Here is a 25,031-nt window from a genome sequence, read left to right as displayed (position 1 = left end):
AAAATTGGCCCTCTGGAAGATCAGAGTGGTAAACTACTTATGGAGCGAAAGAGATGAAGAAGATCTTAAATTTTTTTTTTGCATCTGTATTTTCTTGAGAGATGGACACAGAGTTTGTAGATGTGAGGAAATGCAGTAGCGAGGTCATAAACCCTACACAGATTCCAGAGGAGGAGTTATTTGCTATCTTGAGGCAAATTATGGTGGATAAATCCCCAGGGACTGACAGGGTATTTTATCAGACCCTGTGGAGGGCTAGTGCAGAAATTGGAGGGACTCTAGCAAAGATACTTAAAATATTCTTAGCTGTGGGTGAGGTACAGGAGAATTTGAAGAAAGCTAATAAGACAATAGGACATAAGGGCAGAATAAGGCCATTTGAGTCTTCTCTGCCATTCCATCATCACAGATTTATTATCCCTCTCAACCCCATTCTCCTGGCTTCTCCCTGTAACATTTGATGCCCCGATTAATCAAGAACCTTAAATATGCCCAATGGACTAGCCTGCACAGCTCTCTGTGGCAATGAATTCCATAGATTCACCAACCTCTGGCTAAGGAAATTTTTCATTTCTATTCTGAATGGATGTTCCTCAATTCTTAGGCTGTGCCTTCTAGTCCTAGATTCTCCCACTATAGGAAACACCAGCATATCTCAATGCTGTATAAAGCCATGGCATTACATCCTTGCTTTTGTGTATTCTAGTCCTCTTGAAATGAATGCTACTATTACATTTGTCTTCTCGGCCACTGACTCAACCTGCAAGTCAACCTTTAAGGAATCCTGCAGGAGGATTCCCAAGTCCCTCTACACCTCTACACCTCTCATTTTTGAATTTTTCCCCACTTAGAAAATAGTCCAATTGAGTATCCTTGGATGTTAAGTTCCCAACTATAATTTTCTTTCAGCCACGACTCAGCTGCCCACAATATCATACCTTGCAATCACTAACTGCGCTAGAAATCATCTACCTAATTCTGTATACTGTGTGCATTCAAATATAACACCCTTGGTCCTGCGTTCATCACCCTTATTGATTTTGGGCCCCTGTTACTCGTTAATTCATCCTGTGTACCATAATTTTATCCTATTACCTGCCTATCCTTCCTCACAGTCACAGTTTCACTACACATAACATGTAGTTGTATACCAACTGCCCCATCCTCGGCCCTATTACTCTGGTTCTCACCCCCTGTCAAATTTGTTTAAACCCTACCCAAAAGCAAACCTGCCCGTAAGGATATTGGATCCCTCAGGTTTAGGTATAACCCATCCTTTTTGTACAAGTCATACATTCCCCAGAAGAGATCCAATTGATCAAAAAAATCTGAAACCCTGCCCATTCACCAATTCTTCAGCCACACGTTCATCTGCCAAATCATCCTATATTTACCCTCACTGGCATGCAGCACAGGCAGCAATCTCTGGGTCCTTCTTTTCAGTTTTCTGCCTAACCCATCTATATTCTCTCTTCAGCACCTCCTTCCTTTCCCTACCTGTGTTGTTGGTACAACACACACACACACAAAATGCTGGTGGAACACAGCAGGCCAGGTAGCATCTATAAGGAGAAGCATTGTGGATGTTTCGGGCCGAGACCCTTCGTCAGGACTAACTGAAAGGAAAGATACTAAGAGATTTGAGAGTAGTGGGGGGAGGGGGAAATGCGAAATGATAGCAGAAGACCGGAGGGGGTGGGATGAAGCTAAGAGCTGGTACCAATATTTACCAAACTTCCTGCTGTTCACGCTCCCCCTTTAGAATACCGTGAACTTGATCCGACACATCGCTGACTTTGGCACCTGGGAGGCAATGTATTATCTGGGTGACCTAAAGGAGACACCCGGAAAATACGTTGCCTCCCAGGTGCCTCTTTTAGGTCCACAGAATCTGTTTTCTGTTCTTCTAGCTATGAAATCCCTTATCATCACTGCACTCCTTCCCCCTTCGCTTCTGAGTCTCAGAGCCAGACTTGGTGCCAGAGACCTGGTAACTGTGATTTCCCACTGGTAGGTCCCTCCCCCTCCCCCACCAGTATCCAAAGCTATATACTTACTATTGAGGGTAATGGCTATAGAGATACTTTGAACTGACTGTCTAATCCCTTTCCTTCTGGCAGTCACCTAGGTACCTGCCTCTTGCAACTTAGTGGTGACTACCTCCATGCAGCTCCTATCCATCACCACCTCATTTTTCCATATGAGCCAGAGGCCATCCAGCTGCAGCTACAGTTCCACAACATGGTTTCTAAGAAACTACAGTTCAGTGCACTTCATCTAGATGTAGTTATCAGGATGATGGGAGGTGTTCCAGAGTTCCCACATCTCACTTAAAGAGCATACCACTCCATGCAAACCCATTCTCAGCTCAGTAGCTATGCAATAACAGGAAAAAACTTACTAGGATCTTACTTGCTTACTTAGAACCTCTGCCTGTTGAGCCAAAGCCTGACCACTCTAACACTGGCCCACTCCATCAATGGCCGCTCTGCTTATTCCTCCCTACTTTTTATTGGCCCTGCTGTAAAGAACCAAAAGAACTGAGCTGTTTCTAGATTTGGTGCTGTGTCACCAACGAATGACCTCATGCTGATTGCAGCCCAGTGGATGTAATGTAATTCCATTGATTAAGAAAAGCTTTAAGAATAAGCCAGGAAATTATAGGCTGGTAAGCCTGACATTACTAGTTGAAAAGTTATTGGAAGGTTTTCTAGGGGATTGGATATATAAGTATTTGGATAGACAGGGACTGATTAATGTTAGTCAACATGATTTTGTGTGTGGTAGGTCATGTCTAACCAATCTTGTAGAGATTTTTAAGGAAGTTTTGAGGTAGGTTTATGAAGGCAAGGCAGTAGATGTGGTCTCTAGTCTTTAGCAAGGTCTTTGACAAAGTTCCCCTCAAGAGAGGTTGGGCAGGAAGGTTCACTCGCTTGTCATTCAAGATGGGGGAAGAACATTGGGTTAGACATTGGCATCGCAGAAGAAGCCAGAAGTGGTTATAGACAGTTGCCTCTCTGACTGGAGTCCTGTGACTAGTGGTGTGCCGCAGGAATTGGTGCTGGTTCTGTTTTTGTTTCTCATCTATATCAATGGTAGTATGGTAAACAGGGTCAGCAAATTTGCAGATGACACCAAGATTGGGGGTGTAGTGGACAGTGAGGAAGACTATCAAAGCATGCAGTGGGATCTGGAGCAGCTGGAAAAATGGGCTGAAAATGACTGATGGAATTTAATGCAAACAAGTGTAAGGTGTTGCACTTTGGGAGAACCAGCTGTGGTAGTTCTTACATGGTGAGCAGTAGGGCACAGAAGAGTGTGAGAGTGGGATCTGAGAATACAGATTGTTAATTCCTTGAAAGTTGTGTGACAAGTTGATAGGGTCGTAAAGAAAGGTTTTGGCAGATTGGCTTTCATAATTCAAGGTATTGAGTACAGGAGATTACGTATACGTTGTTTAAGACATTAGTGAGGTTTAATTTGGAGTATTTGTGTAGTTTTGGTCACCTATCTACAGGAAAGGTGTAGATAAGGCTGAAAGAGTGCAGAGAAAATTTACAATGATGTTGCCATGACTTGAGGACCTGAGTTATAGGGAAAAGTTGAATAGGGTTTATTCCCTAGAGAGTAGAAGATTGAGGGGAGATTTGATAAAGGTATGTCAGATTATGAGGAGTATGGATAGCATAAATGCAAGTACAGGTAGTCCCCGAGTTACGAACGTCCGACTTACAGACAACTGGTAGTTATGAACCGAGGAAGGAGAACGCCGTCTGCCATTTTAAGTCAGATCGTGATGCCATCCGCCATTTTAAGTCATTGCCGTTGACACTGTGTTGAGTGTTTAACTTTGTATTTGACTTTAATTTTTCTTAGTAAGATTTACCCTGACCCCCCCCCCCCCCACCCCGTTCCGGTCGGTTGGTGGCGCAGTCAGATCTGGAGAACGGAGGTTCCCAAGTTCGATTCGAAGAGAAACCGCTCCCGTGCCGGGTTGATGTCGATCCAGTGACCCCCGTACCATCTGTGCCGCGTTGAAGTCAAGCTCGCAACTCGACCTCATTTAAAAAAAAACACTGCCACCTCCAGTTTAAATGCCCACGCCGAATATTGTGGAGATCAGAACCCAAACCCAGCACAACCACCACTTGTCCCATTTAGCCTGTCTCAGTGCGGTGGTCCTTAGGACCTGGCGGAGCTCGGGACCCGTCGCCCGCAATGTTTCTGTTTCATTGATGGGAAGTGATTGCGATTGAAAATAAAGTGGAAATAATAAAGCGTTTGGAAAGATGTGAAACGCCATCGGTCATTGGAAAATCGTTAGGCTGCAGTCGGTTAACAATCGGAACAATTTTAAAGGATAACGGATAAAGTGAGAATAATGGAGCATGTGAAAGGCCCTGCCCCGATGAAAGCTACAATTATTACTAAGCAATGCAGTGGTTGAATTATTGGAATACATACATTTCTTAAGTATTTTGTATGCATAGAAAGGTAAAATACATACTGTATACTAAGACAAACGTTTGACTGACTGACGCTAAATAATACCGGATGTACTTGTTCCAACTTACGTACAAATCCGACTTAAAGACGGACTCAGGAAAGGAACTCGTACGTAACCCGGGGAACTGCCTGTAGACTTTTCCCACTGAGGTTGGGTCATGGGTTAAAAGTAAAAGGTAAGTGTTTAAGGGGAACATGAGGGGGAACTTCACTCAGTGGATGGTGAGAGTTTGGAAAGAGCTGCTAGCGCAAGTGGTGTATGCGGTGTCAATGACAACATTTAAGAGCAATTTGGATAAGCGGATGGGAGAGGTATGGAGGGCTATGATCTGGGTGCAGGTCGATGGGACTAAGCAGATTAATAGTTTGGCACAGACTATATGGGTCAAAGGATCTGTTTCCTTGCCCTGTTTCTCTGAGTTGCACTATGAATAAACTTGTGGCTGTCTGTGATGAGATGGAAGGAATCCAGCAATGATGTCTATATACTACTAAAACTCTCATGCTCTGTCTGTCTGTTTGTGACCTCCAATTAGCGCAAACGGTGCATTACAGTGACTTTTTTTTGGCTAAATTGACTTAAAATGCACTAACTTACAGATTGCAGCCAAAGTTCAGGGTTATATGTTCGTTTAAAATTGCTCATTCGCCAAAATCAACAGCCTCGCTTTCACCTGAAAGCCAAGCCACCATCATGGAAATTGGGACGCGACACCACGACGCATACGCACGGCCAGCCTCAGCAACGACACCAACCGGAGCAAAAAGGCATGGCAGGGCAGCTGTATTTCCATTCTCTCAAAGGGTGCCCCATTGTCTATAATACAGTTCTGTTGTTTAAAACCCTCATGCTGTAAACATTTTTGCATGATGTCATCAAGAAAGATTTCTGAACGCATTTTTGCAAGATCTGTGGTAAATGTTGTGGCTTGCTGCTGAAGCACTCACAAGCATTTATTAATCCTTTTTAACAATTATCCCTACCATACCCCATCCTTGTACCTCAAAAGTATCAGAACATTGGTTGAAGGGAAGCTGTGAATATATTTTAAACATGATATTCTGCAGATGCTGCAAATTTTGAGGAATCCACACAAAGTGGTGAAGGAATTCAGCAGGTCTGGTAGCATCTATGAAGAGATGTAAACAATTGACATTTAGGGGTGAAAGGTTTCATTCATCATGACTGAAGAGGACAGGAGAATAACCCCCCTTTAATTCCAGTAACTTTATCAAACTCATATTTTTGTTAAACTATAATAAACTACATCTGGAGTGTTTTGGTTACCTTTTGTTGTCAGCAAGTAATTCTATATTCATTAGACTGACCTTATAGCAAAATATGGCAAATGAAGTTATAAAATTGCTTCCTTTAATAAATATTTTAATGAGTATGTTTTCATTTCAAAAAATAATTTTATTTTTGTGAAGATGCAAATATATTTTGCTCCAGGCCTCTCAATTCCAGTCCAGGTTTTGGAAATTGATAGTTTGGGCAACCAATGTATATTTTTAAACAATTATTGAAACATTATGTGCCTTTGGCATTTCTGTAGTATTCATATTAGAAACTTAAAAATAGAGGATTGGATTTAAGTCTCTCAATTTCAATAAGATTACTAAAAGTCTATGTCGTTTACTGTTTTCTTGAAACGGCTTTGCATAGTGTTTGTCTAGACTAGAGCATGCTCAGTAAGCTCATGTTTAAACCTTAGTATGCAAAAAAACAGATTTGGGTGACTAATGGAAATAGTCAACAATAAGAAATAATGTAAAAAGAAGTCTTGTCACTGGTAATATTCAGAAACCTTTAGGATTGATTAAAAGGCTTGGAGTCTCTGTTTCTATCAAAATATCTTGTGAATTACCTCTGCTTGCAATTCTTATTTTTCCTGTGTTGTCAGGAATTGCTATAAGGAACCACCTCCATCTGTGGGCTGTACTGAACCTTTGGAATGTTAGAGAAGCGGGGCTGATGTCTGAATTGTTGGGAGGAGGGTTAACTTGTTGGGGTAATCAAAAAGCAGTGGAAAAGACAACAAACACTGATAGATACAGTTTTATCGTCTGCAAAGTTTATCAGTTCAGCTCTAGAAAGAGACCGAATGAAAAGTGGAAGAGTACAGTTTTGTGGGAAACCACTAAATTGTATTAGTTCTTAAAATAGCATGTAGAAAAATGCTCTTTCAGCTTTGTGGATGCAGATTCCGATTTAGTCATTGGTTAGAGAAAAACAACCATGAAGCAGCAAAATGCCATTACTCTTATTTATACAGAAGACCACCAGTTATGCAGTTAGTATCAATTTTTGTGCAACAGTTGCCCAAGTCAAACCATCTTTAAGTGCAGTTGACTGAAAGAATCACTCCTTCGCAGACATCTTTATATGTCTGTGTTTGCAAAGAGGAACAATCAATGGAAGATTTTGTTGAAGGGTAATGAGTGTCAGACTAAGGTGGAAGAAAGTGGACATGTTTAGATATCGATGGATTTGGATAGTGTTAAGATTGAACTCTTCTAATCTGGCTATAATTTTACAATATTTTAAATGACTGCTTTTAGTTTTGTACTTTGTCAATTTAATATATAGAATTTTTGTGTGTTTCATGTTATTAAGCTTGCTTAACTTTATTTAAGCTTTTGAAATCTTTAAGATTTAACTTCTGTTGCATTTCACTGCGTTGGGATGAATTGACTTTGCTAATTTTTTATTTTTGTTTTTAGAAAGGCTTTTCCCCTGTCCCTATCATCAGAATTTATGGCTGAGTCAAATAGCATAAGGTTGTGAACATAACTCAGCACTTCACAGAAAGAAGCTTCCCCTCCATGAACTCTTTTTACACTTCTTGTTGGCCAACATAATCCATTCTCTCACCTCACCCACCTATCGGGTAGACGAAACAAGAGCCTAAAAGCACGTACCACCAGGCTCAAGGACTGCATCTATCCTGCAGTTATAAGAGTATGCAACAGTCCCTTGGTATAATAAGATAGCCTCATGACTTAAACTCTCCGCCTCGTTAGACCTTGCAACTTATTGTCTGCCTCAGTTGCCCTTTCTCTATAACTGTAAGACTTCATTCTGCATTGTTATTGTGTTCCCTTGTATTACCTCAATGGACTGTTGTAATGGAAAGATCAGTATGGATAGCAGGCAAACCAGCTTTTCTCTGTACCTCAGTACGTGACAATAATAGAGCAATTTACCAATTCATTTGAGCTGTGAGTCTACCTCCCCCACTTACTGCAGTTCTTTCAAGATATAACGAGTGCAGTGGATAGAGGGGAACAGATGGACATTATTTACTTGGATTTCTGGAAGGTGTTTGATAAAGTGCCACATAAAAGGCTTATTCATAAGATAAGGATGCATGCAGTGGGATGATGTATTAGCATGGATAGAGGATTGGTTAACTAATAGAAAGCAGAGAGTTGGGATACTTGGTGATACTCTTGTTGACAATCACTGGTGAGTGGTGTGCCACAAGGATCAGTGCTGGGCTCGCAGCTGTTCCTGATATACATTAACAATCTGGAAGAGGGAACCAAGTGTAGTGAATCTAACTTTGCTGATGATACTAAATTGAGTGTAAAAGCAAATTGTGCAGAAGATAGGGAGAGGCTGCAGAGAGATGTAGATAGGTTAAGTGAATGGGCAAGGATCTGGCAGATGGAGTACAATGTTGGTAAATGCAAGTTTATCCACTTTGGAAGGAAAAATGAAAGAGCAGGTTATGATTTCAGTGGTAAAAAAAATTGCAGCATGCTGTTGTGCACAGGGACTTGGGAGTGCTTGTGCATGAATCACAAAAGGTTCGTTTGCAGGGGCATCTGGCTATCAAGAAGGCAAATGGAATGTTGGCTTTCATTGCTACAGAGAATGAACTTTAGAGCAGGGAGGTTATGCTGCAACTGTACAGGGTACTGGTAAGGCCACAACTGGAGTACTGTGTGCAGTTCCGGTCTCCTTACTTTAGGAAGGATATACTGGCTTTGGAGGCAGTGTAGAGGAGGTTCACCAGGTTGATTCCAGAGATGAGGGGGTTAGACTAGGGGGAGAAATTGAGTTGCCTGGGACTGTACTCACTGGAATTCAGAAGAATGAGAGGAGATGGTATAGAAACATGTTAAAATTATGAAACAAATAGATAGATAGAGGCACGAAAGTTCGTTCCACTGGTAGGTGAGACTAGAACTAGGGGACATAGCCTCAAGATTCGGGGGAGTAGATTTAGGATGAAGATGGGGAGGAACTGCTTTTCCCAGAGAGTGATAAATCTGTACAATTCTCTGCTCAATGAAGCAGTGGGGGCTACCTCAGTAAATATATTTAAGACAAGGTTGGATAGATTTTTGCATAGTAAGGGAATTAAGGGTTATGGGGAAAAGGCAGGTAGGTGGAAATTAGTTCATGGCCAGATCAGCTATGATCTTGTTGAATGGCAGAGCAGGCTCAACGGGCCAGATGGCCTACTCCTACTTCTATTTCTTATGTTCTAAGAAGAACAATCCCATTCCTTTACTTTTTAAAGTGTTCATTGGATATAATGCTATCATATATTTTCCTTTCTTGCATGCTTCTGAACTAATATTGTTGGGTCTAAAGTTGCAGACAAAGGACAGACAAAAATAAAATTTCACTTTATCTCAGTATGTGTGAGAATAATAAACCAATGATTAATTTACCAAATCCAAGATTTATTTAGTTATTTCAAATTAATATGTCCCAGCTGCCATAGTGGGATTCATACTTGTGTCTATGGATCACTGGTCCGGTGATTATTATCATCCCCAGTCGTCATACAAATTCTTTTACTAATGTGATTAAAGATTCCCATATAATTTCAAGGAATGTTATCAAAATATGACACCAAGCCACATCAGATGATTCAAAGGTCAGAAAACAAAGGACTTGGTCAAAGAGATAGTGTACAAGGAATCAAAAGAGGAAAAAGAGTTAGGGAGGAATTTCTAGAAGTTGGGTTTTGGCAGCTGATTATGCATCCACATGTGGTGCATTTACATTGGGGATGACTGAGAGGCCAATATTAGGTGTGCAGATATCTAATAGTAAAGGAGAACGCTATGCAGTCTATCAGATCCTCCTCAAGGACCAAGTCTATAAAACCCATTCCCTCTCTTATTGTTTGCAATATGTTCTCTCTTTTTCTTTTGTTGAGCTGCTTTTTCATGCCATTAGCCTACACTGAGGAGTAATTTATGGTAGTCTGTTAATTGACCAGCAATCTTTAGGATATGGCAGGAAACAGCAACACCTTGAGGAAAGCCACTTAGTCATGGAGAGAATTTTGGCAATGGAGATTATAGAAATAGAGTTAGGACTATAGAAGGATTTGAAAACGAGTATTAGATTTTAAAACTGAGGCACTATTCAACTAATTTTATTTGAGCTAGTTAGCTGAGTCTTTGGCATTTCACTTTTGGGACTAAATTCAAGTACAGAATTTTAAAACGATGGAGTGAGAAAGGCATTTTGTCATATCTTCTCTATACCAATGCTAAGGTAGAGGTGTCTAATTCTCCCATTATAGATTGTTCCCCAAAGCTCTTTGGATACTTTTTCAACTTATCCATTTATTCTCAAAGTCTCCATTGAATCTGCTTCCAACATCCTTTTGGGCAGTGTAATCTATGCAATGACTTCTGGCTTTGTTTAAAAAAAATCTTGAGTTGTTCCTGTTTTTTTTTGTTACAATCCTCACAATCGCCTTAAAACTATGTTTTCTGTCTCAGTTTCTTTAGTTACTTCCTAAATGGATCATGTTTTAGAATAGCTTATAAAATCTCATCTAAACCTCCTTTGCACTGAGAATAGAAAACAAGCTGTTTTGCTATCTCCATAGACTTGAAGTACTGTAGTCTGTACCGGGGTACTGATCTGTAAAATCTCATCTGCACTATCTCTAAGGCCTTGAAATCTTTCCTAACATGTGGCCCCAAATCTGAAAAATTTACTCTTAACCAGTACTTCATCAGTGGTTTAGAAACCTTTTCAACTTATCTGTCATCTCTAAAAAAATTTAAAGTCTGTACTTCACGCCTGTCAATTCCAGTACAATTTTTGCCTCTTATTTATCCTGTCAAAAATGTATTTCAGTGTATTCTATTAAATCTGAGTGGGTAAAATCTGATTTTCTTGATCTCATTGTGCATTAGATTTTCAATTTTCATCACCTGCAGACTTTACAGACTATTCTCAATTAAACTATCATTGTTGTCATTTCATTATACCAATCATCTTCTGGAATCTATACATAAAATCTAAACCTTCCATGACTGTTGTTGAGAGTTACAAGATTTTACGAACTGCTTTTACAGTGTGAAAATCCTTAAGCCTGTAATTTCTTGTTGAAGGAGATACAGCAGAGTTTTATATGGTATGCTAAGCCACAATTAATACAGATTCCTTCTCTGCCTCCATGAAACTAAAATTACGTGATATCTAATTCTCTCAATGATTTTAAAAATCCAAATTTTGAATAAATTGTTTATTTGATATTTTAGTTTGGCTTGATCTTATGAACGTCACATCTTATTTTACTATCTGTAAAATATTTAAAACATTACCTGAAACTATTCCTGGTTTGTAATTGTTTATCCTACTTGATAGTATTATTTTTGAATGTCAGAGGATAAAATTAATATTGACATCTTGAAAACTGTAACTATTTTGTGAGCAATCATTTCATATTTATTGAATATATTTGGTTCTGGATTTCTGCAGTTGAACGTGGTCCAAAGAAGAGACAAGTGAAAACACTAGCAACTTCCCTTCTGGAAGCATTAGATTATGACAGCTCTGATGACAGTGACTTTGAAGTGGGAGATGCTTCAGGTGGGTGCTGTTTATAGAAGATGTACTTACAGAATTTATTTTGATCTGAACCTTCTCCATTCTTTGTTGCATGCCCCTTTCTGAAAATTTATTTTATTCAGGTGTAGTTATTGTAGGCTGCACTTTTACTGATGCTTCCACAATCCAGAATCAGTCACGTTGGCAACTTGTTTGCATGTGAACACTTATATCCAACAACCTAGTTCATATGCAAAACTATATCTAGGAAGAATTACTAGAGAACAATTAAGGTATGAGATCTCATTTATAATTTTCCCAATTTTTCAGCTGTTGAGACATAAATACATTGTCCTCCTGGAGGCCCATTTAAAACCAGTGAGAAAGAAACTACAAAATCATTCATAGATTGCAGGTATTAGAATTTAAGAGAGGCGATGGTGGTTGAATGTTGAGAATGGCAGTTAATAAAAATGTTCATCTGAACCATCAGTGCCTGGAAAGATAAACCAACAAGTTCTACATCGATGTATTTAAAAAAAAGTCTAACTTTAATTTCTTTGGAAGTGCATGGTTTATTTGCTGATCAAAAATAATTCAGAAGTAATTAATGATATACTATTAAATTGTAAACAAGTTAGCATCTCTTTGAAAATGTTAAGCATTAGTAAAAGTAAAATTGTTGAAGGACTATATCAATATGGATGGCACTGCTTTGATGTGATAGGATGGAAGACACTGATATGCATCCCCACCTAAGAGAGAAAAAAATATTAGTGAGAGTGCCAGGATTCTTTAGATAAATTCCTGGAATGGCAGGTTTGTCATAGATTAAGCAAAATTTCAGAGTAAGAGGGGCCATTGACACGAGTTGACACCAGGGATGATGGTCTCAAAATAATGCTTGATTATTTAGGTTAGAGTTGAGAAGAAATTTTTTGACCTACTGAGTAGTGATTTTTTTTTTGGGATTCAATTCTAGAAGACTGTTTTGTGGAAGTTAAGTTGCTTTGTAAATTCAAGACTGATGTATAAACTTTAAAGAATTAAAGGTTAGTGCAAAAAAGTGTCACTAAGACTAAAAGAAAAATGGCTATAGTCATATTGAATGATGACGCAGATACAAAGAGCCAAATAGATTATTTTAAATGGAAAGAAAATTCACACATGATAGATGCAGGGGGACTTGGGTGGCCTCGTGCAGGATTCCCTAAAGGTTAACTTGCAGTTTGAGTCAGTGGTAAGGATAGCGATTGCAATGTTAGCATTCATTTTGAGAGCACTGGGATAAAAGCAAGGACGTAATGCTGAAGTTTTAAAGGGCATTGGTCAGACTGCACTTGGAGTATTGTGAGCAGTTGTGGGCTACTTAGGAAAGATAGAGCCATAGAGTCATAGAAAAATACAGCACAGCAGCAAGCCCTTCACCCCATGTATTCTGTGGCGAACCATTTAAACTGCCTACTCCCTGTGACCTGCATTGGGACCATAGCCCTTGCAATTTACTACCTCATCTTTAATGCTGAGCAACTGAACCTTCTTGACCAAGCTCCCATGTGGTACCTTGACAAATGCTGTACTAAAGTCCATGTAGGCAACATCCACTGCAGTGCCTTCATCAACTTTCCTAGTAACTTCATTGAAAAACTATAAGATTGGTTAGTCATGACCTATCACTCACAAAGCCATGCAAACTATCCGTAATCAGTCCATGTCTATCCAAATACTTCCATATTTGGTCCCTCAGAACACCTTCCAATAACTTGGCCACTGCTGATGTTAGGCTGACCGGCCTATAATTTCAAGGTTTTTTTTTAGAGGTTTTCTTGAACAGTGGAATAATTCTCCAATTCTTTGGTACCTTAGCTGTCACTGAGGACGTTTTAAGTATCTCTGCTAGGGCCCCTGCAGATTCTGCACTTGCCTCCCACAGGGTCCGAGGGAACATCATATCAGGCTCTGGGGATTTGTCCACCTTAATTTACCTCAGGACAGTAAACACCACCTTCTGTAATCTGTATAGGTCCATGAAGTTGATGCTGCTTTGCCTCACTTCTATAGATTTTGTGTCTGTCCCCTGAGTAAATACAGGTGCAACAGCTGGGAGATCCAGTGGAGGAAGTGTACCTCGATTTTCAGAAGGCATTTAATAAGGTCCCACATAAGAGATTGGTGGGTAAAATCAAAGCTCATGGCATTGGGGGGAAGACATTGACATGGATAGAAAGCAAAGGGTAGTAGTGAATGGGTGTTTCTTGGAATGGCAGGTGGTGATTAGTGGGGTGCCACAGGGCTCGGTATTGGGACCACAGCTGTTTACGATTTACGTCAACGATTTAGATGAAGGCATTGAGAATAACATCAGCAAGTTTGCTGATGATACTAAGCTGGGTGGCAGTGTGATGTGATGAGGATGTTAGGAGAATTCAGGGTGACTTGGATAGGCTGGGTGAGTGGGCAGATACTTGGCAGATGACGTTTAATGTGAATAAGTGTGAGGTTATCCACTTTGGGAGTAAGAACAGGAAGGCAGATTATTATCTGAACGGTGTAAAGTTAGGTAAGGGAGAAATACAAAGATCTAGGAGTTCTTGTTCGTCAGTCACTGAAGGTGAATGAGCAAGTGCAGAAGGCAGTGAAGAAGGCTAATGGAATGTTGGCCTTTATTACAAAGGGAATTAAGTACAAGAGCAAGGAAATCCTCTTGCATTTGTACAGGGTCCTGGTGAGACCACACCTGGAGTATTGTGTACAGTTTTGGTCTCCAGGGTTAAGGAAGGACATCCTGGCTGTAGAGGAAGTGCAGCGTAGATTCACAAGGTTAATTCCTGGGATGTCTGGACTGTCTTACGCAGAGAGGTTAGAGAGACTGGGCTTGGTACACGCTGGAATTAAGGAGATTGAGAGGGGATCTGATTGCAACATATAAGATTATTAAGGGATTGGACAAGATAGAGGCAGGAAATATGTTCCAGATGCTGGGAGAGTCCAGTACCAGAGGGCATGGTTTGAGAATAAGGGGTAGGTCATTTAGGACAGAGTTCAGGAAAAACTTCTTCTCCCAGAGAGCCGTGGGGGTCTGGAATGCACTGCCTCGGAAGGCAGTGGAGGCCAATTCTCTGGATGCTTTCAAGAAGGAGCTTGATAGGTATCTTATGGATAGGGGAATCTAGGGATATGGGGACAAGGCAGGAACCGGGTCTTGATAGTAGATGATCAGCCAAGATCTCAAAATGGTGGTGCAGGCTCGAAAGGCCGAATGGTCTACGTCTGCACCTATTGTCTATTGTCTATCTTCCCTATCTCTTTTGGCTCCACACATAGATTACCATTCTTATCTTCTGGAAGACCAATTTAATCCTTTTGCTCTTAACATATTTGTAGAATCCCTTAGGATTCTCCTTCACCTTGTCTGCTAGAGCAACCTCAGGCCTTCATTTAGTCCTCCTGATTTCTTTCTAAGTGTTCTCTTGCATTTCTTATACTCCATAAGTACCTCATTTGTTCCTACCTACCTATACTTGCTATGCACCTCCTTGGTTTCTTAACCAAGGAGGTGCATAGCAATAGCATTAACCAATATCTCTTGAAAACTAAGGTTCACTATACTTGTTATCTTTAGCTTTTATTCTGACAGGCACATACAAGCTTTATACTCTTAAAATTTCACTTTCAAAGGCCTCCCACTTATAAAGTATGATTTTGCCAGAAGACAGTCTATCCCAATCCACAATCCAGATCCTAATACAATCAAAATTGGCTTTCTTAAATTTAGAATCTTAACCCGTGGACCCGACCTATCTTTTTGCATATTTACTTTAAATTAATAACATTATGATCACTAGATGCAAAGTATTCCTCTACATAAACTTCTGTCACCTGCTCTGTCTCATTACTAATAGCAGATCAAGAATCACACACTCTTTCATTGGGACTTCTTTATACCGATCAAGGAAACTTCCCTGAACACATTTGACAAACTGTATCTTATCTAGTTCTTTTATATTATGAGCATCCAATATGTAGGAAGTTAAAATCACCCACTATCACAACCTTATGTTTCTTGCACCAGTCTGTGATTTCTCTGCAAGTTGTTTTTTCTAGATCCCTCGGACTGCTGGGTGGTCTGTGATATAGCCCCATTAGCTTGGTTATAATTTTCTTAATTCTCAGTTCTATCCTTAACGCTTATTTAGACGAGTTCTCCAATCTGTCCTGATTGAGCAATCTTGTGACAGTCTCCCTGATAAGTAATGCCAGTCTCTCCTGTAATCACTCCTGCTCTGTCACATCTAAAACAACTGAAACTCAGAATATTGAGCTGCCAGACCTTCCACTCCTATAACCAAGTTTCACTAATGGCTACAATATCATAATTCCAGATGTTGATCCATATTCTGAGCTCAAATACCTTTCTTACAATACTTCTTGCATTGAAGTATATACAGCTCAGGATACTAGTCACAGCATGCACAAAATTTTGGTTTCTGACTTTGTCTAGCTCAACAACATCCATCTCCACAACCTCTCTACTAACTATTCTGGTATTTTGGTTCCCATCCCCCTGGAACCCTAGTTTAACCCTAGATCCCATCCTCACCGTGCAGTGCTAGCAAACTTTCCCATGCGGATATTAGTCTCTTTCCAATTCAGATGCAAGCCATCTCTTCTGTAAAGCTGCCACCTTCCCTGGAAGAGAGTTTAATGATCCAAAATCTTATGCCCTCCCTCAGTCAACAATGCATGGCTGAAGAATTGGAACAAGGGGCAGGGATTCAGATTTCTGGATGTTTGGAATTTCTTCTGGGGCAGGTGGGACTTGTACAACAACGATGGACTAGAATCTGAGGAGGACCAATATTATTGTGAGCAGATTGATTAGAGCTGTTGGAAGTGGTTTAAACTAATATGGAGGGGATGGGAACGGGCATGATAGAGCAGAGGATGAGCCAGCAGGTTTACAAGTAGATGAAGGGTGTAATCATGAATGTAAGGAAGGACAAGCCAGTGATTGGGCACAAATGCAAACTGGACAAGTGTTAAATTGTACTACAGAGGCAAAATTTAAAAAAACAAAGAATGCAGGACTGAAGGTACTGTATTTAAATGTGCATAGCATTCAGAATAAGGTGGACAAACTAATAGCACAATTAGAGATTGGTCGGTATGACATGGGCATCACTGAGTCGTGGCTGAAAGAAGGGTATAGTTGGGGGCTTAACATCAAAGGATATACTTTGTATTGAAAGGGCAGGCAGGAAGACAGAGACAGTTGTGTGGCTCTGTTGGTAAGAGATGGAATTACATCTTCAAAAAGGGTAAATAAAACATTATAGGAATCATTTATAGGCCTCCAAATGGTAGCCAAGATGTAGGTTTGAAATTGCAAAGGGAGCTGGAAAAGGCATGTAATACGGGTAATGACACAATTGTAATGGGGGACTTCAATATGCAAGGGGATTGGGAAAATCAGGTGGCGTCAGATTACAAGAGAGGGAATTGGTTGAATGCCTATGAAATGGCTTTTTAGAGCAGGTTGTGCTTGAGCCTACTTGGGGTAAGGCTATCTTAGATTGGGTATTGTGTAATAACCCAGATCTTATTAGGGAGCTTAATCTAAAGGACCCCTTTGGAGATGGTGATCGTAATATGATTGAATTCATACTATAATTTGAGAGGGAGAAGCACAAGTCACATGTATCAATATTGCAATGGAACAAAGGGAATTACAGAGGCATGATGGAGTAGCTTGCTCAGGTGGATTGGAAGAGGATGCAGGTGGGAATGATTAGCAGAGCAGAGATGGCTGAAGTTCACAAGACAAAGGATAGGCAGCTGTGGTTGACAAAGGAAGTTAAGGACTGTATAAAAGCTAAAGAAAAGGTATTTAATGTAGCAACAGTGAGTGGGAGGTTGGATGATGGGGAAGCTTTTAAAATCCGACAAAAGACAACTAAAAAAGCTCTAAGAGGGGAGAAGGATGAAATATGAGGGCAGACAAACCAGTAATATAAAACAGGATACCGAAAGTTCTTTCAGTTATATAAAGAGTAAAAGGGAGATGAGAGTTGATATTGGACCACTGCAAAATTATGCTGGTGAGGCAGTAATGGGGGACAAAAAAATGGCAGATAAACCTAATGGATACTTTACATCTGCCTTCACTGTGGAAGACACTAGCAGTATGCCAGAGGTCTGTGAGTGCATATTACAAAGGAAAAAGTCCTTGCAAACTGAAAGGTCTAAAGGTGGATAAGTCACCTGGGCCAGATGGACTACATTTCAGATTCCTGAGAGAGGTTGCTGAAGAGATAATGGATGCATAAGTTATTATCTTTCAAGAATCACTTGACTCTGGTCCTGGAGGACTGGAAGATTGCAAATGTCTCTCCACTCTTTAAGAAAGGAGTAAGACAAAAGAAGGGAAATTATAAACCAATTAGCTGAACCTCAGTGGTTGGGAAATTGTTGGAGTCTATTATTAAAGATGAGGTTTCGATGTACTTGGAGACTAATGACAAAATCAGTCAAAGTCAGTATGGTTTTGGTAAGGGAAATCTTGCTTAGCAAATTCGTAGGAGTTCTTTGAGGAAGTAACAAGCAGGGTGGATGAAGGAGAGACAGTGGATGTCATTTACTTGGATATACAGAAGGTGTTTGATAAGGTGTCACACATAAGACCTCTTAACAAGATAAAATCCTTTGGCATTACAGGAAGGATACTGGTATGCATAGCGGAATGGCTGGTAGGCAGGAGACAGTGAGTGTGAATAAAAGGGGCCTTTTCAGGTTGGCTGCCAGTGACTAGTGTCCCTCAGAGTTCACTGTTGGGACCACTACATTTCACATTGTTTGTCGATGATTTAGATAATGGAGTTAATGGCTTTATGACAAAGATTGTGGATGATAGGAAGATAGGTGCAGGGGTATGTAGTGCTGAAGAAGCACTGCAGTTGCAGCAGGACTTAGACAAATTGAAAGAATGGGCAAAGGATTGGCAGATGAAATTCCATATTGGGGAATGTATAATAATGCATTTTGGTAAAAAGAACAATAGTGCAGACTGTTACGTAAATGGGGAGAAGGATCAAACATCAGAGGTGCAGAAAGACTTGAGAATCCTTGTGCAAGACTCCCAGAAGGTGAATTTACAGGTTGAGTCTGTGGTAAAGAAGGCAAATGCAACATTGGCATTTATTTCAACGGGAAGAGAATTTAAAAGCAAGGAGATAATGTTGAGGCTTTCTGATAACACTAGTCTGGCTGCACTTGGAGTATTGTCACAGTTTTGGGCTGCATATCTCAGAAACGATGTGTTGTCATTGGACAGAGTCCAGCAGAGCGAGTTCATGAGTATGTTCTGGGAATGAAGGGGTTAACATATGAGGAGTGTTTGGCAGCTTTGGGTTTGTACTCACTGGAATTTTGGAGAATGTGGGGGGAATCTCATTGAAACTACCGAATGTTGGGAGAACTAGATAGAGTGGATGTGGAGAGGATGTTTCCTATGGTGGGGGTATCCAGAACTAGAGGACCCAGTCTCGAATTTGAGGGATGACCCTTTAGAACAGAGGTAAGGTGGAATTTTTTTAGCCAGAGTAGTAAATCTGTGAAATGCTCTGCCGCAGACTGCGATGGAGGTCAAGTCCATTTGTATATTTAAGGTGGGAGTTGATAGTTTCCTGATTCGTCAGGGCATCGAAGGCTATGGCAAGAAGGCAGGTGTATAGGGTTGAGTGAGATACGGGATCAGCTATGATTGAATACTGGAGCAGACTTGATGGGCTGAATGACCTAATTCTACTCCTAACTCCTTAGCCCCGTCTTAAACTGTATAATCTTACTATTTCTAGCCTCATTAGCACGTGGCATGGGTAGCAATGATCAGCCAAATGGCCTAATTCTGCTCCAATGTCTTATGGTTTTATGGTCTTAGATTACACCTGCTGTTTCTGAAATATTTGTAATTTTCCAATGCTAAAGGCATGAGACAGTTCTGCATCACAGAATATCTCCTTTTAGTATTTCAATAGTGTTGTGATAATTAGTAAAACATCTTTAGATTATTAATCAGATGCTCCAATGGCAAAGCAGCCATCTTTGAAGCTAACCTAGTTAATATTAATTACAATATCCATACTTAACATAATTATCAATTACATGGGAATTATTTGCTTATTTAAAAATGCAAAAATGTTTCTTACTTGTAACAGATTCTGATGGCAGTGGGGAAAGTGCTGGTAAGGACAGTGAAGAAGGTTCGGAGAGTGAGGGAGGACAAAATGGCAGTGAGGAAGACTCAGAGCAGGATAAAAAGGTTACCATTGATGAAAAGATTGTTGAATGCAAGGATGATCAAGCAGAAGAACCTATAATCAAAGAAGAAACTGAAAATGAAACCAGTCAGAAGAAAACTAAAGAATCCATGGATGACGTTGCACCAGATGAATCAAACGATGGACAAAAGAAGTGGAATCTACGTAAAAAGAGAACAATGCTTGACATGATATCAGTGGAAGAATTGAATGGGTTTGATGATTATGACAGTGAAGATGATAATGATTGGCGGCCTTGTGAGAAAAAGAAAGGAAAAGGTGTAAATGATGATGATGATGATGATGAAGGTGGTGGTGAGGATGATATCAGTGACAGTGATGAGGGCAATCCTGATGATGAAGACAGCAGCAGTGCCAGTGAGGATGATAAGCGAATTAGAAGAAAAAACAGGCCATCTAATCGAAATGCTGCCAAGACAGAAGGAACGACTGACAGTTTTCTGTCCCAGAATAAGAATTATGAGGTACTGTGTTTAATCATTATTCATAAAGATAACTTTTGGCTGTTTGAATATACAGGAGAAAAAGATAATGTTAAAAAAACTGATGAGAATGCTGTAAAGATTAAATTCAAGCGTAATCTGTACATGGTCAGCCATTGCAAATTTATTTACAAAAGCACTTTTTTTTATCAAGGTACTACATTTTATGAGATCTGGAGTTTTTTATTTGTTCAAATATGACTCACTGGAAATAATCAGAGACTTCCCTAACCTTTTGTTTTCTAGTCCACAGAGGGTTAAGCAGTCAGTTGAAAATGAATAATTTTGATTCTTAAAACTTCTGTTACAGTGAAAAAGAAATACCGTCGGTCGATTTCTAATTTTTAATCTTTAAACTTTATAGGATAGTATGCTGTTTGTCATCCATGCCTAAAATTAGATCTGATGGTGCATGTTTTGGAGATGTTAATTGTGTAAAATTCTGTTTTACCTTGAGCAGATGATGATCATTTCCAAGAATTGGCAAGTTTGTAATGAAATTGCATTGATCACTTACCATAGAATACATTGGCATCCCTGATCTTTTCCAGGCATCATCCCTGTAGCTCTTAGTGCTGCTATTTGCAAAATGTCTTTCTTTTTCTGTCAATGTAAACTTGTGGTATAAAATTCCACAGAACAATTGTATGGGAACATTCTCAGATGCTACTGTGATAATCTTCACAAAATATAGATTTTGAATATCTTGATTTCATTGACATAATGATGACATCTTGGACACTGGTATTTTCCAGTATTGATGGCTTCTCACAAGTGCAGATAACGATTGTATATGTTTAAGCCTATAGAGAATCTTACTAAGAACAAAACATTTTAATCGACAAGAAATGTTTCTATCAACTCAAGGTGCAGAGTAATCTCCTGATATTTAGTGGTAAGTTCTGAGGAAGCACATGGAACTGGGGGAAACTAATGTTTAATGCTTTCAATTGTTAACAGTGGTCTCAAGATAAGAATTTGTTGCCTGTATCAGTCTTTGGATGCTTCAGCACATACTAAGCAGCCACAGAACTTTTATCACTGCAGAATCAAGCCAAGTCAAGTTGCTTTTTATTATCATTTCGACCATAAACTGCTAGTACAGTACACAGTAAAAACAAAACAAAGTTCCAAAAGGACCATGGTGCTACACGAATAAATAAGTAATTAATAAACAAGACAATAGGCACAGTAGAGGACAAATTTCAATATAATAATAAATGATATAGATGTCAGTCTAGACGCTGGGTATTGAGGAGTCTGATGGCTTGGGGTAAGAAACTGTTGGTACAGTCTGGTTGTGAGAGCCCGAATGCTTCGTTCAGTACCTTTTGCCAGATGGCAGGAGGGAGAAGAGTTTGTATGAGGGATGTGTGGGGTCCTTCACAATGCTGTTAACTTTGTGGGTGCAGCGTGTGGTGTAAATGTCAGTAATGGCAGGAAGAGAGACCCCGATGATCTTTTCAGCTGATCTCACTATCCACTGCAAAGTCTTGCCATCCGAGACGGTGCAGTTCCTGATCCAGGCAGTGAAACAGCTGCTCAGGATTCTCTTGATACATCCTCTGTAGAATGTGATGAGGGTGGGAGATGGACTTTTCTCAGCCTTCGCAGAAAGTAGAGATGCTGCTGGGCTTTCTTGGCTATGGAGCTGGTGTTGAGAGACCCGGTGAGATCCTCTGCTAGGTGAACACCCAAGAAATTTGGTGCTCTTAACGATCTCTACCGAGGAGCAGTCAGTGTTCAGTGGAGAGTGGTCACTCTGTGCTCTCCTGAAGTCAACAACCATCTCTTTTGTTCACATCCAGAGACAGGTTGTTGGCTCTGCACCAGTCCGTTACCCGCTGCACCTCCTCTCTGTATGCTGACTCATCGTTCTTGCTGATGAGACCCACCACGGTCGTGTCATCGGTGAACTTGATGTGATTCGAGCTGTGTATTGCTGCACATTCATGGGTCAGCAGAGAGAACAGCAGTGGATTGAGCACACAGCCCCAGGGGGCCCCCGTGCTCAGTGTGTTGGTGTTGGAATCAAACCAAAATTAGCCACTGGTGACAGAACAGGAGCAGCAAACAGATCAAGAGCCTCCAGACTATGAGATGCAGTCTGAAGGACACCAGGAACGAGAAGGTAGCTTCTGCAGGTGCATTCCTTTGAATGCATATTCCATTTCTTAGTTGAATAGAGGAGGGAAGCATTGTCAGCACAGCCATAAAGGATTTGCTGACTGAAAAATACTTCCTGTAATATGTTTGCACAATCATTGCCCTCAGTGCAAGCCAAGTGATGCTGTTCATGTTCCAATTTTTAAGCCAATGTACTATACCAATAATTAGATGGGAACCCCACATTCTATTTTGTAGGACCTTGGGCACATGATTGAATAAATCCTGGCCCCTTGCAATATCTCTTTGCTGATGAATAATAGAATTATACAGCATGGAAATGGACCCTTCAGCCCAACTTCCACTCTGACCAAGCTTTTCCTGAGCCAGTCCTATCACCCATAAGTGATATCTCACTCACTTTTTTTTGAAAAACAATTTACTTTCTGAAAAGGATCTTCATTGTGCAGGTGTAAACAGTTGTGTTTAGGATACAATGACATTTCATGAGGGCAAAACATTTCTTAAATCACTATTTTGGGATTCTCATTACTGCAGGATTCTTCCCACTCCCATGCTGTTACGTTCTATGAGCAGAGGTATTCTTGCCCACCCAGCAAATAGGATCTCCTTGCTGACTTGTTTCTCACTGACGAAGACTTGCACGAGGACTTGTGGAAGCTGCCTGCCTCTCTCTTGAAGTCAGTATATGTGTGGATGTTCCATGGGCTCTAAGAGCCGATTCCTTTTTCTGATTGCTGTCAGACAAGCTAAACTGAGTGAGGGTCTGTTAGAGAACTATAGAAGTCTAGTTATAGAATTTGTTTTTGGGTGTAAGCAACTCCAATGCTGTTTGGTTATTTTTTTTTGCCAGGAGCTGGATATGACATTAGGGCTAAACAAGATACATAAGAACCTGCATTCCGATTTCTAGCATAAATATTTTGTGCCATTTTGGGTTCTTTTGTAAATAATAGGGCAGTATGTAGTGGGTCCATGATCTCAGCTTACCTGAATTAACAATGACTGAATTTTCAATTGAAGTATATTGTACAGGTGACTCCTGGATTGGAGAGGTGGTGGGTGGAAGTGTGCTCATTCCTATACAATGGTTCTCCTTATGATTTTCTGTAACGTGAAGCAGTGTGTCAAGAAATGCAAGTAGAAAAAAATAGTTTATTCATTTGCTTTTTTCACAAGTTCCTTGAGCAGATTTTATTGCATGTCTCACATTTCAGTGATTTGTGAATTCTGTAAGGGTTAAATTTACTTTGCTTCTATTAGTTGCTAACTCCATACTTGGCCAAACTTCACATTTAAACACTAGCAAAAATTTACAACACCGAAGTGGTTCGATAGCCCATGTGATTGATATTGTTAGCAAAGCTTTATATGGGGATCTCCTTGCTGCATCTCTGCTAGCAGTGTATCCTTTAATGTGTGTGTGTGTGTTTTTTAACTCATTTTAAAAGAACATTTATAGTAGTTACAGTTTGTTTATGAGGTAGAAATTATTCTAATTGACTATATAGGTTGCCCCATGTCGAGATGTCTGGCAACTGGAAAAAGCTGTGTCGTATTCCATTGAGTCCCTTTAGAATTTTAAGGACTCTTAGGTCTGTCATCCTTCATTTGCAGATGCTATTCATTAATTATGAACTGATTTCCTTGAAAATTAGCCTGAAGTTATCATCAATTTCTGACAAATAGCATTGAATTAAATTATCACAGATGACTACAGAAATAATTTCTGCTTTCTGAAACAGTTTTGATGCAATTCAAAATGCATTTTTGTATTTTGTTTTAGGATTCCTTTTCAACAGACAGAGACCAAAACTTCAGTTCTCAGAAAATGGACTTTGTACAGATTTGCTGTGTTTGTCTTGGAGATAACAGTGAAGATGCAGATGAAATTGTCCAGTGTGACAATTGTGGAGTAACTGTACATGAAGGTAAGTTATATGCGTTCAGTATTCAGGCATGTATAAAACAATAATTTTAATTTGTTGACAAAATAAACCTCATACTAAAATTTGAACAAAAGTGCCAAAGATATGCATGCATTTATCTTTGTACTGGGCATGTTTGACATGAATTTATGTTGGACAATACTGGTCACAAAGTATTGTGGCTTCATCTCCATTGCTGCCAATGTGCCACTCAGTATGTTTGTTCCATTTTCCAAATTGTTGCTCACCCATTTCTATGCAAATCAAGGATATGTTCACCAGACTCCGAGTCAAGATGGCGATGGTTTAGTGGCTAAAAGATATCGCTCCGTTTTATTTCTTATCTCTGCACTCTTTCTCTCCCTTGTTTTCACTCCAAAGTGTTAAACTTTTATTCTCCTTTCTGCCTGCAAATACGCCTATTTTACAATGACTTCAAAGACCACCAAATTGGGGAAGAAAGAAGTTCCTGTCGCTGGCCCCTCAGGTGAAAACATTATTTTGATTTTAGAGCAGCACCGACAGGAGATAATAGCTGAATTTAAGTCTTCAGTCAGTTCAGTGAATTTGAAATTGGATCAAATTAAGTCCATAGTGGAGGATCATGCCCAATGCTTATCACATCTCGAGTCTACCACCGTTTTTAAGAGCTGGAAAGCATTTGTTTCGACTTGAGAGATCATAACAGCAAGCTATTATCCAAAGTTACTGATTTGGAAAGTTGGAGCAGATGTTAAAATCTACGTATTCTCGGCTTGCCAGAGCTTATTGAACATGGATCTCCTGTCAAATTTTTCTCTACTCTGTTATATGAGATTTTTGGGAACAATATACTTTC

The 25,031-nt window shown here is 39.9% G+C and overlaps 1 protein-coding gene across 5 annotated transcripts in view; it reads left to right on the top strand.

The window, feature by feature from the left end:
• phf14 (PHD finger protein 14) overlaps positions 1-25,031 on the top strand; it is a 259,027-nt gene that overhangs the window by 7,940 nt on the left and 226,056 nt on the right. For all 5 annotated transcript variants that reach the window (XM_073054151.1, XM_073054153.1, XM_073054154.1 and 2 more), the window contains exons 2-4: positions 11,252-11,362; positions 19,534-20,120; positions 24,052-24,196. In XM_073054151.1, the coding sequence (XP_072910252.1) occupies positions 11,252-11,362; positions 19,534-20,120; positions 24,052-24,196 (843 nt within the window). The remainder of the gene's footprint in view (positions 1-11,251; positions 11,363-19,533; positions 20,121-24,051; positions 24,197-25,031) is intronic.

This window comes from Hemitrygon akajei, chromosome 8, assembly GCF_048418815.1.
Source record: "Hemitrygon akajei chromosome 8, sHemAka1.3, whole genome shotgun sequence".
NCBI classification, from domain to species: Eukaryota; Metazoa; Chordata; class Chondrichthyes; order Myliobatiformes; family Dasyatidae; genus Hemitrygon; species Hemitrygon akajei.
The sequence above is the reverse complement of the archived record's forward strand: the minus strand, read 5'-3'. Positions and strand labels throughout refer to the sequence as shown.